The sequence below is a fragment of the Epargyreus clarus genome, unplaced genomic scaffold (genome assembly GCF_041222505.1).
Source record: "Epargyreus clarus isolate Ecla_fem2 unplaced genomic scaffold, WU_Ecla_fem_2.2 ptg000004l, whole genome shotgun sequence".
Taxonomy (NCBI): Eukaryota; Metazoa; Arthropoda; class Insecta; order Lepidoptera; family Hesperiidae; genus Epargyreus; species Epargyreus clarus.
The window spans coordinates 5910358-5929793 of record NW_027332212.1 but is presented as its reverse complement, the minus strand read 5'-3'; the positions used below and the strand labels follow the sequence as shown (position 1 = coordinate 5929793).

At 35.3% G+C, this 19436-nt stretch overlaps 3 protein-coding genes across 4 annotated transcripts in view; 1 reads left to right on the top strand and 2 right to left on the bottom strand.

Moving 5' to 3' along the window:
- The window catches only part of LOC140757347 (uncharacterized), a 38346-nt gene extending 33385 nt beyond the window's left edge, over nucleotides 1–4961 (bottom strand). Inside the window, exons 1-3 of one of the 2 annotated variants that reach the window (XM_073093013.1) lie at nucleotides 4792–4961; nucleotides 2516–2587; nucleotides 249–404 (exon numbers count right to left, since the gene is read on the bottom strand). In XM_073093013.1, the coding sequence (XP_072949114.1) occupies nucleotides 249–404; nucleotides 2516–2552 (193 nt within the window). In that variant the 5' untranslated portion in view covers nucleotides 2553–2587; nucleotides 4792–4961. The remainder of the gene's footprint in view (nucleotides 1–248; nucleotides 405–2515; nucleotides 2588–4791) is intronic. The other variant, XM_073093012.1, reaches the window with a different exon arrangement.
- Nucleotides 4962–11639: 6678 nt separating this feature from the next.
- Nucleotides 11640–13064, top strand: dbe (KRR1 small subunit processome component homolog dbe). The gene has a single exon (XM_073093011.1). It carries the CDS (start codon nucleotides 11828–11830, stop codon nucleotides 12848–12850), a length of 1023 nt encoding a protein of 340 aa, XP_072949112.1. The 5' UTR covers nucleotides 11640–11827; the 3' UTR covers nucleotides 12851–13064.
- A 681-nt stretch (nucleotides 13065–13745) lies between these two features.
- Nucleotides 13746–19436, bottom strand: SerRS-m (Seryl-tRNA synthetase, mitochondrial). Its single transcript, XM_073093010.1, has 4 exons — nucleotides 18690–19436; nucleotides 15512–15699; nucleotides 14423–14590; nucleotides 13746–14076 (listed from the first exon to the last, which is right to left on the bottom strand). The coding sequence occupies exons 1-4, from the start codon at nucleotides 19290–19292 to the stop codon at nucleotides 13761–13763; spliced, it is 1275 nt and encodes a 424-aa protein (XP_072949111.1). The 5' UTR covers nucleotides 19293–19436; the 3' UTR covers nucleotides 13746–13760.

The following is a 19436-nucleotide window of genomic DNA, read 5'->3' as shown; positions in this document are numbered from 1 at the left end:
GATTACAGATGTTCATGGGCGTCATTAGTAATCAAACCCAGATAATATGAGACGACGCATTCCAGCCCCAGGGGTAGCTGGGGCTGGAATGCGTCGGAAAAGCAGGTCTCCCTAACCACACTCCTCAAACCAGAATACAGCAACGCTCAATACTGCTATCAAGCAAAAATAGGTGTGGTGTAGCCGGAGTCGAACCACAGAGGATTCTACGATCTTCAATACCATTTATACTCAAGTATAATACTTACCATTAGTATCTCGTTGACGCCAGTTTTCCGGTTGACCCCTACGAGGGTTCTGTGTGGCTTGATTACTTCTCGCATTGTTATATCGTTCATTCGATGTCAAATTTGATTCAGGCCTTGTTCCAGCTTTTGATCTCCAAGACTGATTTTGTGAAGGTCCTTAAACAGATTTTTGACCTCTTGAAATTTTAGTTCAGCCTCAGTACCCCTCAGTACACTGCAGGCAGTGATAGCCTAGTGGTTAAGAAACTCGGCCTCTCGATCAAGGGGTCCGAGGTACAAATTCGAGGTACCTCTGATTTTTTAAAGCTATGTGCGTCTTAGAAATTATTTATCACTTGCTAAACGGTGAAGGAAAACATCGTGAGGAAACCTGCATACCTGAGAGATTTATCAAAAAAAAAAACGGTAAACAAAGGTATGTGAAGTCTACCAATACGCACTTGGCCAGCGCGGTGGACTATGGCCTAATGCTTCTCATTCTGAGAGGAGACTCGTATTCAACAGTGGGACAGTAATGGGTTGATGATGATGACACTTCTGGATAACTCTATCGTATTGGCATTTGCCACTTAATATGGTAAGTGATATACCCATTGACATCAGTAATCAATCCCAGAAAAGATTACATTCCTACCCGAGTCGACCACAGGTGCGCCGCTACCCCTGATGACTAAGCTGGAATACCTCGGAAAAGTATGTATGAAAATTGAATTAAGGAAAATTTGTGAGGAAACCTACACCTGAAAGATCTTTTAAAAAGTTGTCAAACATATCTTAGCTTTGGTTTTCCCCACTAGTGTGATGAACTAAGGACTAATCCTTCTCATAACTGTAATGGCTCATTTTCATTGGTCGATAACTCGGTCGATAAACAGCATGCGGGGCGTCCCCGAATACATTATAACAACTAGTGAAAGTGCGTCGTCAATATGTAGTCGATATACAGCATGCGGGTGCTCCCCGCAAGCGGCCATAACAACCAATGAAATTCGTCGGGTGGTGTAAAGCAACCATAGTGCGGGCTGCGGGGGTTCTGAAAAATTCTGCAAAAGTTATTGTGATCTTCTACGTCACAGTCCAGACCTAAATTTAACTTCATACACAATGTTTCTGACGCACCGTGCACCTTTCTATTTCACAGTAAATTTCGCACCCAAATTCTTTTTTCTTTTTCTTTAGTGAAGCTAATAATTTTTTTCTTTAGTATGTCAGAAATAGATAAAATTACTCCACACAACATTAATTGGTATTCCATAGCAGGTACGTCTATTCAGCACCACGAACATCCCGCATGCGGGCGTCATCGACTAATGAAAACTAAACGTTTTCACGCACGCGGAACATATGTATAAACAGAAATATCCCGTACCTCGCATGCGAGTCCCATCGACTTAGAGCCCTACGGCATGCTTAAACAGAAATCTCCCGTACGGCCCGTACCCGAACGCGGGCTCTAACGACCAATAAAAATGAGCCATAAGATATTTAACTGCTGCACACAAGGGAACTGTGTCCAGCAGTTAAATACCTGTAGGTTGTTGATGATACTATGATATCTCGGTTCCCGCTTCGATCCCCGGCCAAAGAGATATATCTAAATGATAATTTCGGATTTATATTTTGGGTCTAGGTTAGGAAAAATCGTAGAAACGACGATTGTGTGATGAATGAAGAATATTTTATGTTTTAAAAACATTTAAATGAAAGGTTTATTTTGACTGTACATAAAAATAAACAACTTACTATTTATTAATAAGTGATGTCTCATGTGATCACGTCTTTTACTGATAATTATCAGATTAAAATAAGAACTAATATTACTCACGTGTAATTAAAAATATTGTTTCGTTGCTACGATGTCACGCATTCGTAACAATTTATTCAATTTTACAAGCGGGGCCCAAATAAGCAACCAATGGTCGGGTTTCATTTAACCTTACATTGTTTTTATCCCCACCCCCTCCCCTCGGGCCTGAGTTATTGCTGAGGGGCCCCGGCATTCCTTAAGACGGCCGTAGGCTTCGGCCAAAATGTCTACCTATTTAAGCCGAAGCCGAAGATTTATCTCAGCAGTCAACCGTTACGCCTTATTTGCTCTAAATCAGATATCACCCTCCCCCCCCCATCTCCTCTCCCCCGAAAAAAAATCTCGTCCATCGATAAAGTTATTAAAGATGTAATACTGTTATTTCACTAAAATGTTTAAGACCCAACCTACTTAATTCTAACATTAATTAATAGTAAGTCGCGTATACATTAGGATTTACCTGGTTCTTCACAATCTACGTCTGTATCGACGTCCATAACGACGACGGTTATGCGCAGTTGCAGCTAATATACTGAAATAATAAGAAATACATACTTAGCGATGATAAGGCCTTTTTTAATGCGGCGATTACTAGTCCACGCTCAAATAAAAATAAATCGTAATGTGATGGGGTGCCAATCGTACCCCATCCCACACTACGATTTGATACTGATACGATCGATCAATGCACTTAATGCAAAATGCAATAAAGTAAGGTATAAATAAACAATAAAATAAAATACGTATTTATATAATGTGCATGGATGGTCAGCACAAATCCCCTTAGCCGCCTTTTACGGCATCCATGGGAAAAGAGGGGGAGGCCCCTTTTCTATAATGCAGGGGCCTCACGGCGGGGGGACAAGATGTTATATCGATCAGCATTAGAACGAATTCATTTCAAAATTAGAACGAATATCACAAAGCGTGAAAATATCTTAAAGGAATAAATTAAAAAAATTAATTCGGGATAAAAATACGAGTATATTTATAATTACGAAATCATCGTATATTTCTAAGCTTTTGGAAAAACTAGTAGAAATTTCAAAATTTAAGAGATTAGGACATCGACAATCATCGCAATCGGTTGATGCATCCCCGAACATACATACAGGGCCGGATTTATGAGGACAGGCAGGCCTACTGCCCTGGGGCGTCCACAGGGAAGCCCCCCCCCCCCCCAAAAAGAAATGAAAAAAAATACCTAAATTTCAACGGGTCAGCAACTTTAGCATTTTCTTTTCCCAGCTATGTTTTTCCCCTTTATAACGTCAATACTAGCACATAACTAAAATCACTACATTCTTTGTCGAAATAATTTTATTGGTATAACTGTACTTTATGACCTATTTGTTAAATTTATGGAAGATCTCGGACGGAAGAATTTTTTTCCTTTTTTTCGAAAAATAAGGGCCTCCGCTCCTTCATTGCCCCAGAGCCTCCACACCTTTAAATCCAGCCCTGCCTACATACAAGAATATTATCGTGAATATCATGACTATTAGCTAACGTTTCTGAAAATTCAATGAAAAGCATCTATAATAATCTATATAAAACTGATAATACTCTTGTAAAACTACTTATAAATAAAGTCACTACTACACTACTTAAGTATGTATTTTTCTCCAAATGTGTTTTAACCGGTTTCACTCTTAAAACCGTTTTATGTATTGCTTTACTCCTTCTGCCCCTTACAACCGCAGTCCGCATATTGCAATCGTGCAATTTAAAATCTTTTATCTACAATCTACAAGTGACCATTTAATGAGCGAATATCGTATCTGTCAGAGTAATATTAATTTTAATATGGATATGTCATAGATTAGTAAAGATACTTCGCCGCCTTGACATTGAATGAAGCCACAAATGGCTTATTATCGTAAGTTCTTTTTTTGAATTCTTGACAAATAAAAACATTTTTAGAGAAAATTTACGAATAAATAACTAATACTGCGTAATTTACATTAATTTAAATAATAAATAAATAATTATTTCAAATATTTTAGGTATATTTTAGCACGGAGACGTGGCAAAACTTTTTTACGCAACTATTTCAATTCTCAAAACTGGGTACATTTTCTAGTTAGGAGTGAGTAATCTTTACTAATCTATGGGATATGTATATGAATACTGTGCTGTTACAAACAGGAAATGCATCCCTTCCCTGTTTGTAACAGCACAGTATTCATCTAACAACCACAATGATGATAAGTTATGAATGTTATGATTGTATTCAGTAGGTATGATTCGTTCTTATCGATTAATTTGGATTTCCGTCATTATGGAAATGAAGGAAATGCATCCCTTCCCTGTTTGTAACAGCACAGTATTCATCTAACAACCACAATGATGATAAGTTATGAATGTTATGATTGTATTCAGTAGGTATGATTCGTTCTTATCGATTAATTTGGATTTCCGTCATTATAATAAAATAGATAAAAAATATTGATATTATATACATGTAACAGGCGTGTATATGTGATAAGCCGATATACATATACATATTAGTATATATAAATTTATTTACTTTAATTCAAAATAAGCATTAGGATTGTTTAATTTATTGGGTGCTAAGTAAGCACACACAGAACTTGTAAAGTTTTAAATAACTCTCTCACCAAAAAATACAAATAGCAGCCATGAAAATGTGCATTTCCGACTTGGTTAACTTATTCACGCCTGGTATGGATATGTTTCAAATTGATTAAAGAGCTATGAATAAGAAATACTTACGTGCTTGCAAACCGCAGATGATAACTTCGCAATGATTGTTCTAACGCTTTCGCTACCTATGGCCTCCTATTACTTGTTTTTAGAAAAATATTCAGTACTAAAGTATAGTAGGGCACAGCTAACACTAGCACTTAGCAGACACTCTACCAGAGTCTACCATGCAAGTATTGAGCTGTACGTAATTAGTATACTTATATATACAGGGTGAGTAATAAAAGATGTTGCAAGACTTTAGCAACGAATACTCCAACATAAGTTTAAATTGTATTTTACTTATCTTATAAATCTCTGAAATATTTAATAAAATGTTTCTATTTCTGTAAAGTTATATAATATATATTAAATAAAACTAAATACAAATAATAATTAATGTGGGTTAAAGACAAATTGTGTGGGACGTCAAATAACAATAAACATTCTGAATTTCCATTCATCCATAAGTTCTTATAAGTTCACTGCTGGACATGAGTTTTTGAAAAATAAGATTTAACCTAGTCACGGCTCATGGTTTAGTAAACTTTAGTATGTGATTAACATTAATCAATCGCGAAGAAATATGTATTACCTGCGGTGCTTATATCATTCTCATATAATTATTCTTTCGTACTGTAAAATGAGATTATCCGTTTTTATGATTAATTCTCATAGAAAGCTAACACAAGCAATCATATTATTTAGTTATTATGAAATACTAATCTATGTTATGAAAATACCTACTTTCATTTGTATATTATAGATAGTTATTATTTGAATGTAACAAAAAACTTTATCTTCTTAAATTTATATAGAAGTACGATGCATTACGTGTTTATCTAGTAATATTATCAGATCAAATTAGGTCAAGTTAAATTATCCTTATTTATTTGGAAACATGTATGTACTTTTGATGGCAACACGAGTACTTTATAGTTGGACTTTACCGGTTTGTTTATTTCTCTATAATGGAATCATAGACAATGCACGTGTGTACGTAACGCACAGCAGTCTGCAGCAAAATCAAAGATCATAAGTACAGACTATAATAATTAAGTTATTACGGTAGTAATTATAATAGAAATGATCCATAATCAACGCAGTAAATTATTGGACGCTATATACCTATTAATAATAGTATGCCATCATTACGCCATGTTATAAAAGTACTAATTAATAATATTATAGATTAATATTAATTATAGATGTGTCCGTGAAACTAGCACAGCATTTGCCAGCAGAGCACTAAATAATGAGAGTTCTATTCGCATGCACATGAGTTCCATAGTTCCTGATAGTTTTCAGGAATAGTTCTGGCGATTTCACGGAGATAAAGCAGAATGAAATAATGCTCTGCTAACTTCACACAGCAGAGCATTTTCTACAAAATTGAAAAAAAGCTTTTGATTAGTGTAATTAGCTAATATCTGGAGTTCCTAATAGTTTTCAGTGATAGTTCTCGCGAAATAAACTTAAAAAATAATTTATAGATAAAATAAATAAACAAAAATTTAACCAAAAAAAAAATATGGAAAAAGGTTATTTAAAAGTGGAAACTCGTCGATTTTGCAAAGACTAGTAATAAAATGATACATTTGTACAATAACTGACCCAGGAACTCACACTAAAGTGCCAGCACAGCATACTAGAATAGTACAAATCGGAAAGATTTTCGACAAAACTTTTTTTAATATTATTTTCACGTAACCAGGGGGAAAGATCTCAGCGGTTTTACATAGGCTAGTAATATGGCTACAATTTAAAAATATAACCAATCCTAGAACTCACACTAAAGTGCCAGCAGAGCATACTAGAATAACAAAAATCGGATGGAGTTTCGAGAAATATTTTTTTTTAATTATATCCACGTAACCAGATAGCGGGATCTCATCGGTTTTATATAGACTAGTAACATAGCTACAATTTAAAAATATAACCAATCCCAGAACTCTCACTAAAGTGCCAGCAGAGCATACTAGAATAACAAAAATCGGATGGATTTTCGACAAATATTTTTTTTTTAAATCATGACCACGTAACCAGATGGCGGGAACTCATCGGTTTTATGTAGACTAGTAACATAGCTACAATTTAAAAATATAACCAATCCCAGAACTCACACTAAAGTGCCAGCAGAGCATACTAGAATAGCAAAAATCGGATGAATTTTCGACAAATTTTTTTTTTCAGTCATGTCCACGTAACCAGATGGCGGGAACTCATCGGTTTTATGTAGACTAGTAACATAGCTACAATTTAAAAATACAACCAATCCCAGAACTCACACTAAAGTGCCAGCAGAGCATACTAGAATAACAAAAATCGGATGGAGTTTCGACAAATATTTTTTTTTAATTATTTCCACGTAACCAGATAGCGGGAACTCATCGGTTTTATATAGACTAGTAACATAGCTACGATTTAAAAATATAACCAATCCCAGAACTCGCACTAAAGTGCCAGCAGAGCATGCTAAAATAACAAAAATCAGATGGATTTTCAACAAATATTTTTTTTCAATCAAGTCCACGTAATCAGATGGCAAGAACTCATCGGTTCTATGTAGACTAGTAACATAGCTACAATTCAAAAATATAACTAATCCCAGAACTCACACTAAAGTGCCAGCAGAGCATACTAGAATAGCAAAAATCGGATGGATTTTCGACAAATATTTTTTTTTCAATCATGTCCACGTAACCAGATGGCGGGAACTCATCGGTTTTATGTAGACTAGTAACATAGCTACAATTTAAAATTACAACCAATCCCAGAACTCACACTAAAGTGCCAGCAGAGCATACTAGAATAACAAAAATCGGATGGATTTTCGACAAATATTTTTTTTTTAAATCATGACCACGTAACCAGATGGCGGGAACTCATCGGTTTTATGTAGATTAGTAACATAGCTACAATTTAAAAATACAACCAATCCCAGAACTCGCACTAAAGTGCCAGCAGAGCATACTAGAATAGAAAAAAATCGGATGGATTTTCGACAAATATTTTTTTTTCAATCATGTCCACGTAACCAGATGGCTGAAACTCATCGGTTTTATGTAAACTAGTAACATAGTTACAATTTAAAAATACAACCAATCCCAGAACTCACACTAAAGTGCCAGCAGAGAATACTAGAATAGCAAAAATCGGATGGATTTTCGACAAATATTTTTTTTTCAATCATGTCCACGTAACCATATGGCGAGAACTCATCGGTTTTATGTAGACTAGTAACATAGCTACAATTTAAAAATACAACCAATCCCAGAACTCACACTAAAGTGCCAGCAGAGCATACTAGAATAACAAAAATTGGATAGATTTTCGACAAATATATTTTTTCAAACATGTCCACGTAACCAGATGGCAAGAACTCATCGGTTTTATGTAGACTAGTAACATAGCTACAATTTAAAAATACAACCAATCCCAGAACTCACACTAAAGTGCCAGCAGAGCATACTAGAATAGCAAAAATCGGATGGATTTTCGACAAATATTTTTTTTTCAATCATGTCCACGTAACCATATGGCGAGAACTCATCGGTTTTATGTAGACTAGTAACATAGCTACAATTTAAAAATACAACCAATCCCAGAACTCACACTAAAGTGCCAGCAGAGCATACTAGAATAACAAAAATTGGATAGATTTTCGACAAATATATTTTTTCAAACATGTCCACGTAACCAGATGGCAAGAACTCATCGGTTTTATGTAGACTAGTAACATAGCTACAATTTAAAAATACAACCAATCCCAGAACTCACACTAAAGTGCCAGCAGAGCATACTAGAATAGCAAAAATCGGATGGATTTTCGACAAATATTTTTTTTTCAATCATGTCCACGTAACCATATGGCGAGAACTCATCGGTTTTATGTAGACTAGTAACATAGCTACAATTTAAAAATACAACCAATCCCAGAACTCACACTAAAGTGCCAGCAGAGCATACTAGAATAGCAAAAATCTGATGGATTTTCGACAAATATTTTTTTGAATCATGTCCACGTAACCAGATGGCGAGAACTCATCGGTTTTACATAGACAAGTAACATAGCTACAATTTAAAAATATAACCAATCCCAGAACTCACACTAAAGTGCCAGCAGAGCATACTAGAATAGCAAAAATCGGATGGATTTTCGACAAATATTTTTTTTTCAATCATGTCCACGTAACCATATGGCGAGAACTCATCGGTTTTATGTAGACTAGTAACATAGCTACAATTTAAAAATACAAACAATCCCAGAACTCATACTAAAGTGCCAGCAGAGCATACTAGAATAGCAAAAATCGGATGGATTTTCAACAAATATTTTTTTTCAATCATGTCCACGTAACCAGATGGCGAGAACTCATCGGTTTTATGTAGACTAGTAACATAGCTACAATTTAAAAATATAACCAATCCCAGAACTCACACTAAAGTGCCAGCAGAGCATACTAGAATAGCAAAAATCGGATGGATTATTATATTTTTATATGGATGGTTATATTTTTAAATTGTAGCTATGTTATAAGTCTACATAAAACCGATGAGTTCCCGCCATCTGATTACGTGGACATGATTGTAAAAATATATTTGTCGAAAATCCATCCGATTTTTGCTATTCTAGTATGCTCTGCTGGCACTTTAGTGTGAGTTCTGGGATTGGTTATATTTTTGAATTGTAGTTATTTTACTAGTCTACATAAAACCGATGAGTTCTCGTCATCTGGTTACGTGGACATTATTGTAAAAATATATTTGTCGAAAATCCATCAAATTTTTGTTATTCTAGTATGCTCTGCTGGCACTTTAGTGTGAGTTCTGGGATTGGTTGTATTTTTAAATTGTAACTATGTTACTAGTCTACATAAAACCGATGAGTTCCCGCCATCTGGTTACGTGGACATGATTGAAAAAAAAATATTTGTCGAAATTCCATCCGATTTTTGCTATTCCAGTATGCTCTGCTGGCACTTTAGTGTGAGTTCTGGGATTGGTTGTATTTTTTAATTGTAACTATGTTACTAGTCTACATAAAACCGATGAGTTCCCGCCATCTGGTTACGTGGACATGATTGTAAAAATATATTTGTCGAAAATCCATCAAATTTTTGTTATTCTAGTATGCTCTGCTGGCACTTTAGTGTGAGTTCTGGGATTGGTTGTATTTTTAAATTGTAACTATGTTACTAGTCTACATAAAACCGATGAGTTCCCGCCATCTGGTTACGTGGACATGATTGAAAAAAAAATATTTGTCGAAATTCCATCCGATTTTTGCTATTCTAGTATGCTCTGCTGGCATTTTAGTGTGAGTTCTGGGATTGGATGTATTTTTAAATTGTAGCTATGTTACTAATCTACATAAAATCGATGAGTTCCCGCCATCTGGTTACGTGGACATGATTGAAAAAAAAATATTTGTCGAAAATCCATCCGATTTTTGCTATTCTAGTATGCTCTGCTGGCACTTTAGTGTGAGTTCTGGAATTGGTTATATTTTTAAATTGTAGGTTTGTTACTAGTCTACATAAAACCGATGAGTTCTCGTCATCTGGTTACGTGGACATGATTGTAAAAATATATTTGTCGAAAATCCATCCAATTTTTGTTATTCTAGTATGCTCTGCTGGCACTTTAGTGTGAGTTCTGGGATTGGTTGTATTTTTAAATTGTAACTATGTTACTAGTCTACATAAAACCGATGAGTTACAGCTATCTGGTTACGTGGACATGATTGAAAAAAAAATATTTGTCGAAAATCCATCCGATTTTTGCTATTCTAGTATGCTCTGCTGGCACTTTAGTGCGAGTTCTGGGATTGGTTATATTTTTAAATTGTAGCTATGTTACTAATCTACATAAAACCGATGAGTTCCCGCCATCTAGTTACGTGGTCATGATTTAAAAAAAAATATTTGTCGAAAATCCATCCGATTTTTGTTATTCTAGTATGCTCTGCTGGCACTTTAGTGAGAGTTCTGGGATTGGTTATATTTTTAAATTGTAGCTATGTTACTAGTCTATATAAAACCGATGAGTTCCCGCTATCTGGTTACGTGGGAATAATTAAAAAAAAATATTTCTCGAAACTCCATCCGATTTTTGTTATTCTAGTATGCTCTGCTGGCACTTTAGTGTGAGTTCTAGGATTGGTTATATTTTTAAATTGTATCCATATTACTAGCCTATGTAAAACCGCTGAGTTCCTTCCCCCTGGTTACGTGAAAATAATATGAAAAAAAGTTTTGTCGAAAATCTTTCCGATTTGTACTATTCTAGTATGCTGTGCTGGCACTTTAGTGTGAGTTCCTGGGTCAGTTATTGTACAAATGTATCATTTTATTACTAGGCTTTGCAAAATCGACGAGTTTCCACTTTTAAATAACCTTTTTGCATATTTTTTTTTTTTGGTTAAATTTTTGTCTATTTATTTTATCTATAAATTATTTTTTAAGTTTATTTCGCGAGAACTATCACTGAAAACTATTAGGAACTCTAGATATTAAGCTAATTACACTAATCAATAGCTTTTTTTTCAATTTTGTAGAAAATGCTCTGCTCTGTGAAGTTAGCAGAGCATTATTTTATTCTGCTTTATCTCCGTGAAATCGCCAGAACTATTCCTGAAAACTATCAGGAACTATAGAACTCATGTGCATGCGAATAGAACTCTCATTTTTTAGTGCTCTGCTGGAAAATGCTATGCTAAGTTCACCAACATATTATAGATTAACTGATTAGCAGAGCGCAAATTAATAATGAAATATATATGAAACAATATGATATAATTTTATGAAAATCAGATGTTGTATGATATGTACAATTTATATTCTGTGGATCTATTGTTAGTTCTTTAGAATTTTTGATGATGTCAAGTCACAGTCACAATGAGTATTGAGTACAAATTTCATCAAATTTGTCAAATATTTGACAAATGTAATTATTGTGATATAGTGGAGAACAAGATTCGCGATATATTAAACAATTTCAATTAGTTGAAAAACTGTAAAATTAAACCAATTATCTTCCATTGCCTTTTGTATAATTCGTTATTATGGATGAAGAAGAAATAAACGAGGAGAGAGTTGAAACCGGTCCAGTAGAAAATGCATGGGCAATGAAAATCCCTAAATTTACGCCAGAAGATAATCCACATGGTCTTTTAGAAGAAAGTAAGTTTGCTACTTTGTTTCCAAAATACCGGGAACAGTATCTTAAGGAATGCTGGCCTTTAGTTCAGAAGGTATTAAAAGAACATCATATTGTGGCTGAATTGGATCTTATTGAAGGAAGTTTAACAGTCAAAACTACGAGGAAGACCTGGGACCCGTACATCATAATCAAAGCTAGAGATCTTATGAAACTACTCTCGAGGAGTGTTCCCTTTGAACAGGCAATGCGAGTGCTGCAAGATGAAATAGGTTGTGATATTATAAAGATAAATTCATTTGTTCGGAAGAAAGAGACATTTTTAAAGCGACGTCAGCGGTTAATAGGGCCTAATGGAGTCACACTGAAATCTATAGAGTTGCTCACTGAGTGTTATGTACTAGTTCAAGGAAATACAGTTTCTGCCGTCGGCCCCTATAAAGGTTTAATCCAAGTGAGACGCATAGTTGAAGATACCATGAAAAATATTCACCCTATGTATAACATTAAGAGCCTAATGATTAAGAGAGAATTAATGAAGGATCCTAGGCTTAAAAATGAAAGCTGGGATCGTTTCCTACCTAAATTTAAAAGTAAGAATGTACCTAGAAAGCAGCCCAAGCAGAAAGTTAAGAAGAAGCCTTACACACCCTTCCCTCCGCCACAACCTGAAAGTAAACTTGACCAGCAGCTGGCCACTGGTGAATACTTCCTCAAAGACGAACAAAAGAAAGCTAAACGTCGTCACGAGAAAGAGGAGAAACAGCTTCAAGTGAAGAAAACTCGAGAGGAGGAACGAAAGAAAGATTTCATACCACCTGAAGAAAAAATACCAACCACTAAAGATACTGAAGAAGCTGCTGTTGACATAACTCAGTTTAAGGCTAAAATGAAGAAATTAACTAAAAAAAGGAGTAAGAATGATTAAAAACTCAACTGTATTACTAGAAAGTGCACTATTTATATCATCACCATCTTTAACAACAATTTTAGTTCTTAATTAAGGATTTAAGAGATATTATTATTTTATTAGTATATTTAGTCTGATTAAAGGCCATAGAAATGAGAACTCAATATAATGTATGGATACATACTTTGCATAAAGATATAAATAATGAATAATTAAAAATAATGTACTTATACTTGCATCTAATTTGCACAATGTTTCCCATATCTTTTTATCCCTCCTTTAATCTGAGCATAACAATAATTAATACTACAATGCTTATTACTTCCACAAATATTATGACCATGCGATTAATTACCATCAGGTGAACTTATAAATAAAAAACTGAGGTGAACTTATAAATAAAAAACGGGGAAACGAGGATTAGAAATACCCTAGTGATATAAATAGAGTTCAAAGATTTTGTTACAGACCCATATACATACATACAGGTCAAGTTAATAGATGTGAGGTAAAAGTCTTAGGTTGTGGTGTGGTAGGAAAGGTATATTATTATCGTAGCAAGGTAGTAGAACTGAACTCTGAAGGTGGTAGAACCTTTTGTGGTTCGACTCCTGTGGCAACACCACCACACCTATTTGTACCTAAAAGCAGTCTCAGGTGCTGTTTTGAAGGGTGTGGTAAGGGAGACATACTTTTCCGAGGCATTCCAGCTTAGTCCACAGGTGTAGCGGTGCATCTATGGCCGACCTCAGGTAGGAATATCTAATCCTATCTGGGGCTGATAACAGATGTCCATGGGCGGCAGTAGCCACTTACCATCAGGTGGACTGCATGCTCGTCTGCTAAAAAAGGAATGATATCCTTCAGCAGGAGTTTCATTCATTTCTATATGAATTGGAATAAAAAGCTGAGGTATTTTGGATTGCATTTATTTCTTTATTTTTAACAACTTCAACTTGGGCACTTTATTATTTTTAGTTATGAATTCCTTGCCATTCATGAAAGGTTGCAATACTTCGGGAATAAATATCTTTCCCTTAGGGTCTTGATGTGTTTCCAACAAGGCAATAAGCATTCTTGGTATTGCACAGGCTGTTCCATTTAATGTATGGACATACTTTGTTCCATCATCTTGTGCATATTTGATGTGTAGCCTTCTAGACTGGTAATCGGTGCAATTGCTGCAACTTGATATTTCGCCATAATTATTACGCCCGGGCATCCAAGCCTCAATGTCATATTTCCTTAAACAATATAGATAGATTGTTACATACATGGTGTTTATTTTTATCTACACAAATGTGTGTCATAATGATAAATAAAAATCAGCTTTAGAGCATAGTGAGTATAGTTGAGGTAATAGCGGATGTAATATTTTTATTTGCGTCACAAATAATTCATACGTACAATGTTGCAATTAAAAAAGGTCCTAATAGTGCTATTTTAATACACACTTATTTCTAAATAATAATTATTGATTTATAAACCATTTATTTCACATAGATCATTTTTTATACGTGCAATAATATGAAGGAATAACTAATTCCATAACTAAAGTTTATGTTTATAGCACAAGATAGAAGAATTCACCTATATGCCGGTGCACCAAGTTCATGAGGTGGCATATCCAACACTCTCATATGGATATTCAGGGGTGCAAACAGTTCCTCTTGCGTCCTTCTCAGATATTCTAACATGTCATCAGATTGTTCTGGTGTTGTAACTGCAAACATCTCCACCTTAGTAAATTGGTGTACTCTGAAAATCCATCAATACTTAGGTGCCTACATAAGTAAAGATTAAAAGGACATTCCGGTTTATTTTTTGGGGTCAGTGTAAAACTACATAATAATTTCTAGAGGCCCAACTTTTGTTACCTTGTTTTCAAACCATTACTGTTTCACTACTTGGCATGGGTCTCCTCTCATAATGAGAAGGATTAGGCCATAGTCCACTGCGCTGACCAAATGCGCATTGGTACTCTGTTGTAAATTTAACTTAATGTTATTTGTTGTTGTTGTTGCAAGCATCATTGTACTACTTGGCATGGGTCTCCTCTCATAATGAGAAGGATTAGGCCATAGTCCACCGTGCTGACCAAATGCGCATTGGTACTTTGTTGTAAATTTAACTTAATGTTATTTGTTGTTGTTGTTGCAAGCATCATTGTACTACTTGGCATGGGTCTCCTCTCATAATGAGAAGGATTAGGCCATAGTCCACCGCGCTGACCAAATGCGCATTGGTACTCTGTTGTAAATTTAATTTAATGTTATTTCATATTTGTTGTAGTTGTATAGTAAGGATTGCCTTGCAAGCATCATTGCACTACTTGGCATGGGTCTCCTCTCATAATGAGAAGGATTGGGCCATAGTCCACCGCGCTGACCAAATGCGCATTGGTACTCTGTTGTAAATTTAATTTAATGTTATTTCATATTTGTTGTTGTTGTTGTAGTTGTATAGTAAGGATTGCCTTGCAAGCATCATTGCACTACTTGGCATGGGTCTCCTCTCATAATGAGAAGGATTGGGCCATAGTCCACCGCGCTGACCAAATGCGCATTGGTACTCTGTTGTAAATTTAACTTAATGTTATTTGTTTTTGTTGTAGTTGTATAGTAAGGATTGCCTTGCAAGCATCAATATAAAAAAACACCTTACATATTTTATACATACCTATATGTTCCTCTCTCTTCTACTACATTTGACGTCTCTGCTCTATAACATCTGCTGACAGCAGCTAGCTTGAGGGGCAACTGTTCCTTAGTATGCAGAGAATTCATTAGCAGACCTGCTAATGACATTTCAGCTGTACCTGACAGGTACAAATCTGGCCCATGATGCACAGGATCCAATGAGTAAATCTATAAAAAAGTAAGCAACTCTGGTCTACAAAGTTCAATGTGAAGATTTGGGAAGAAGATCACAGATGGTCTACATTTAGACTGCAAGCGAATTTCAAAATTGCAGTTTTTTTAAGTTGATACAAGTGTTAATAGTTCATTTGTTAAAACTGCACTCAGACTGTAGTACTACAGTTGGCAGTTTACGCATGCAAACTGCAAATTAAGTTATTTTGGAGGTAGAATACAAACTGTTTGTATGAATTTTAATGGAATAATCAAACAAACAAACACTTTCTACACTCACAGCCTCTAGGCACTAGGATTCCCTGTGTCGTGGGTGCCATGGACACACATAGACAAATACACAAACACCCAAACCCAGAAACAGAAATCTAAATTCAGATATCTGTCTGGCCAGGGATCGAACCCGGGGCCCTTTGCGCGTCAGGCCGGTATGGTGACCGCTCCGCCACACGGGTTGTCGATGCAATAATATGCAATATGAGTCTGTCACTGTTATTGAGAAGGAACTTCTACCTTCAATATGCCTTCCATATTTACAATTACTTTATGAGTAATAAATAAATCGTTACATTCTGGTATATTTCCTAGCGTGTGGAAGGAATCACTGGTAATCCCTTTGTTGAAAAGTGGTGATGCCAGCTTTGTAGAGAATTACAGGCCAATTTCTATCATTCTTGTATTTGCAAAAGTCTTCGAGAGTCTAGTATGTCCTGTTCTTGCTTGGCATTTTAAAAGACTTGTTATGCCAGAACAACATGGCTTTGTGAAAGCAATATCTACCGCAACCAACTTAGTTTCCTTTGTCGAGGACCTTGCTGAGGATGTTGACCGTGGACAGTCTGTTGATGTTATTTACACTGACTTCAGCAAGGCCTTCGACAAAGTGAGCCATGAAATATTGTTAAGAAAACTTTCATCTTGTGGAATTGCCGGAAATTTACTACAATGGTGCCGATCTTATTTAGAGAATAGGAAATCTATGGTTGTGGTGGGCGGTTACAGGTCCGAGCCTTTTGTTACACTATCTGGTGTTCCTCAGGGCTCGCACCTGGGACCCCTGTTGTTTAATTATTTTATTAACGACATCAATGAATGTTTCGTACACTCGAAATTTTTAATGTTTGCCGATGATCTAAAATTTTATGCCAAAGTAAACTCAGTAGAGGATAGTATATCACTTCAGATGGACTTGGATAGACTCGTGTTATGGAGCAAGTTGAATGGTATGGATTTAAATGTTAAAAAATGTCAAGTGATTTGTTTTACTAGGAAAAATACAACTGTTCCTCGTTCATATCTCATAAACGGCGTACCTCTTGATGAGACAGACAGTATTCGGGATTTGGGAGTAACTCTAGATAGGAAATTACGTTTTAACATTCACGTTGATAATATAGTAAAAAAAGGATTTAAAACATTGGGTTTTGTTTTGCGAACTTGTAGAGAATTCAAAAACCCAGGTACTAAGATCGCGATATACAACTCTCTTGTTCGCAGCGGACTCGATTACTGTAGCGTGGTTTGGAATCCATACTACGATGTATATAACAAACGCATAGAGAGGGTTCAGAAGCGGTTTTTATGGCACTTAGTCTATAGTTGCAATTTAGCTAAAGTTTTACCAAGCTATATTGACCGATTACGCTACTTTAGTCTGACATCTCTATACCTGCTGGATACTATGTTTCTCTATAAACTCGTTAATGGGCATATTGATGATAGTTATTTGGTTTCTCAGATAAATATATCTGTGCCAAGAGTATTGCCTAGACATATGAAGTACACTCCTTTTCTAACTAAATCGGCCAAATCTAATTTAGGGCATAACTCTCCTTTAAATAGATCAGTCAGAAGCTATAATGTCATTCATCACCGCAATACAGACATTTCTCCATGCAGTGTACATGGTAAAGAACAGTCACACCCTCAGAATAGCATAGATATTTTCTCAAATAGCATGTACAATTTTAAGCATAACCTAATTAACATTTTGAAATAAATCTCTAAATTTTTTAATTACTTTTATGATTGTTTATTTTCTTTTTGTATGTCGCTGTAATAATGCAATTTTTTTTTTCATCAATGTATTTTTTTATAATAATAATGAACATGTAATTTATAATTGTTATGAGAAATTTAAGTGTTAACATTTTACAATTATTTCATTAATTTATATTTACAATTTTATTCAATTCTTTCCATTTAATTTGTATACTATTTTATGTTATTCTATTATTTGCATTGTAGTTTGCACCTATAATTGAGGTAGCACTTGTACCTGTGTCTTATTTCCTTTTGTGTACCTTTACCGCTTGTTGGTGTATACTTTGTTGGTGTAACATAATAATAATAAATAAATAAATAAATAAATAGGCAAGGTATTGACTAATGATTGATGAGAGTTGTTGACCCAGGTAGGATTACAGTTCTACCCGAGGTCAACCATAGATGCATTGCTACTCCAAAGAACTAAGTTGGAATACCTCATATAAATCTCCCTAAACACATCACCAAAACCGAACATGCTAGATTAATACTGCAGTTATAAGGTAGAAAAAGGCAGGGGTGTCATTGAAGACAAACTACTTCAAAATTTAATTCCTGCTGCGGTTTGTCTAGAAGTCCGATGATGGAAGGGCATCATCGGACTTCTAGACGAACCGCAGGATACCATCAATATTCAGTTGATGTTCCTTTTGTGCAGACTAAGTGTAACTCATTCCTGCTGCGAACTGCAAAAGAATGGAACTCACTCCCGCCTTCATTGTTTCCCCATACATATGATATAGGATTGGTCAAGACAAGGGTGAATAGGCTACTTCTAGGCAAGCGTGTTTGGTCCAAGGGTGCATCTTACTCAACATCAGGTAAGGTTGCAGTCAAACGTAAGCCTATTGTAAGTTAAAAAAAAAAAGGGAGTCTAACAACAGCACACTGGCCATTGGCACTTATAGTAAAATAAACACTCAGTATTTGTTACCAACCTGAGTTCTATCACTATTTATAGTCATCCCACAGCTCTTTAACACATTACTAGATAAAATATCAGGGACAGACACTAACTGAAAGTTTTTACTAAGTAAGGCCGAGACGGTGTACTTGATTAACGCCTCTTCTAATTCTGCGAGCTCTGCTATGTAATAGTAACTCTTATTACCACAAGTATTGCCAAGCTTGTCCGTCCTCATTAAGTTTAGCCGGTCTGTTATTTCACTGAACTGCAATGGTGTACATGTACCAAAGTTCCTTTTCGCATTTATTTCGTGTACCAAATGTGGCTGGTCTTTATAGTTCTGGACCGCGGGGTGGGTCCTATTCGGTAGTTTGTTCAATTCCATGTATAAATCTTCCCTAAGTCTCCGATAACCTTCATCCCCATCTGGCAATTTCAGTAAACTGTTATAAATATCCAACACTCGATTTATATCGCCGACACCTTTGCGTAAATCAATATTTTCTTTTATTTCCGTAGCATTTTTAGAATCACAATAATAAATTGTATCGATATCTGGTAATGATACTGTAGAATAAAATTGTTTTGACAGTTTTCTCCATAGTGACTTGCTTGTGAGCCTCGAGGAAATCATTTTTTACATAGTAATTATAGCTTAATGGTACAATTTATTCATTTTTAATTCAAAGTTTTATATAAAAACTTAATGTAAATTGTAATCCCATTGATTAATGATTACGAACTATGAACTGAGGTGCGAGTTCATATACTGTCAAGT

Bases quoted from the DNA above. Each gene is read 5' to 3' on its own strand.
- dbe (XM_073093011.1), top strand. From the start codon at position 11,828: ATGGATGAAGAAGAAATAAACGAGGAGAGAGTTGAAACCGGTCCAGTA.
- SerRS-m (XM_073093010.1), bottom strand. From the start codon at position 19,292: ATGATTTCCTCGAGGCTCACAAGCAAGTCACTATGGAGAAAACTGTCA. The intron at 14,591-15,511 runs GTATGTATAAAA...ATGGATTTTCAG, and splicing joins GAAGAGAGAGGAACATATAG to AGTACACCAATTTACTAAGG. The intron at 14,077-14,422 runs GTGAATTCTTCT...ATATTGTTTAAG, and splicing joins CTTGGTGCACCGGCATATAG to GAAATATGACATTGAGGCTT.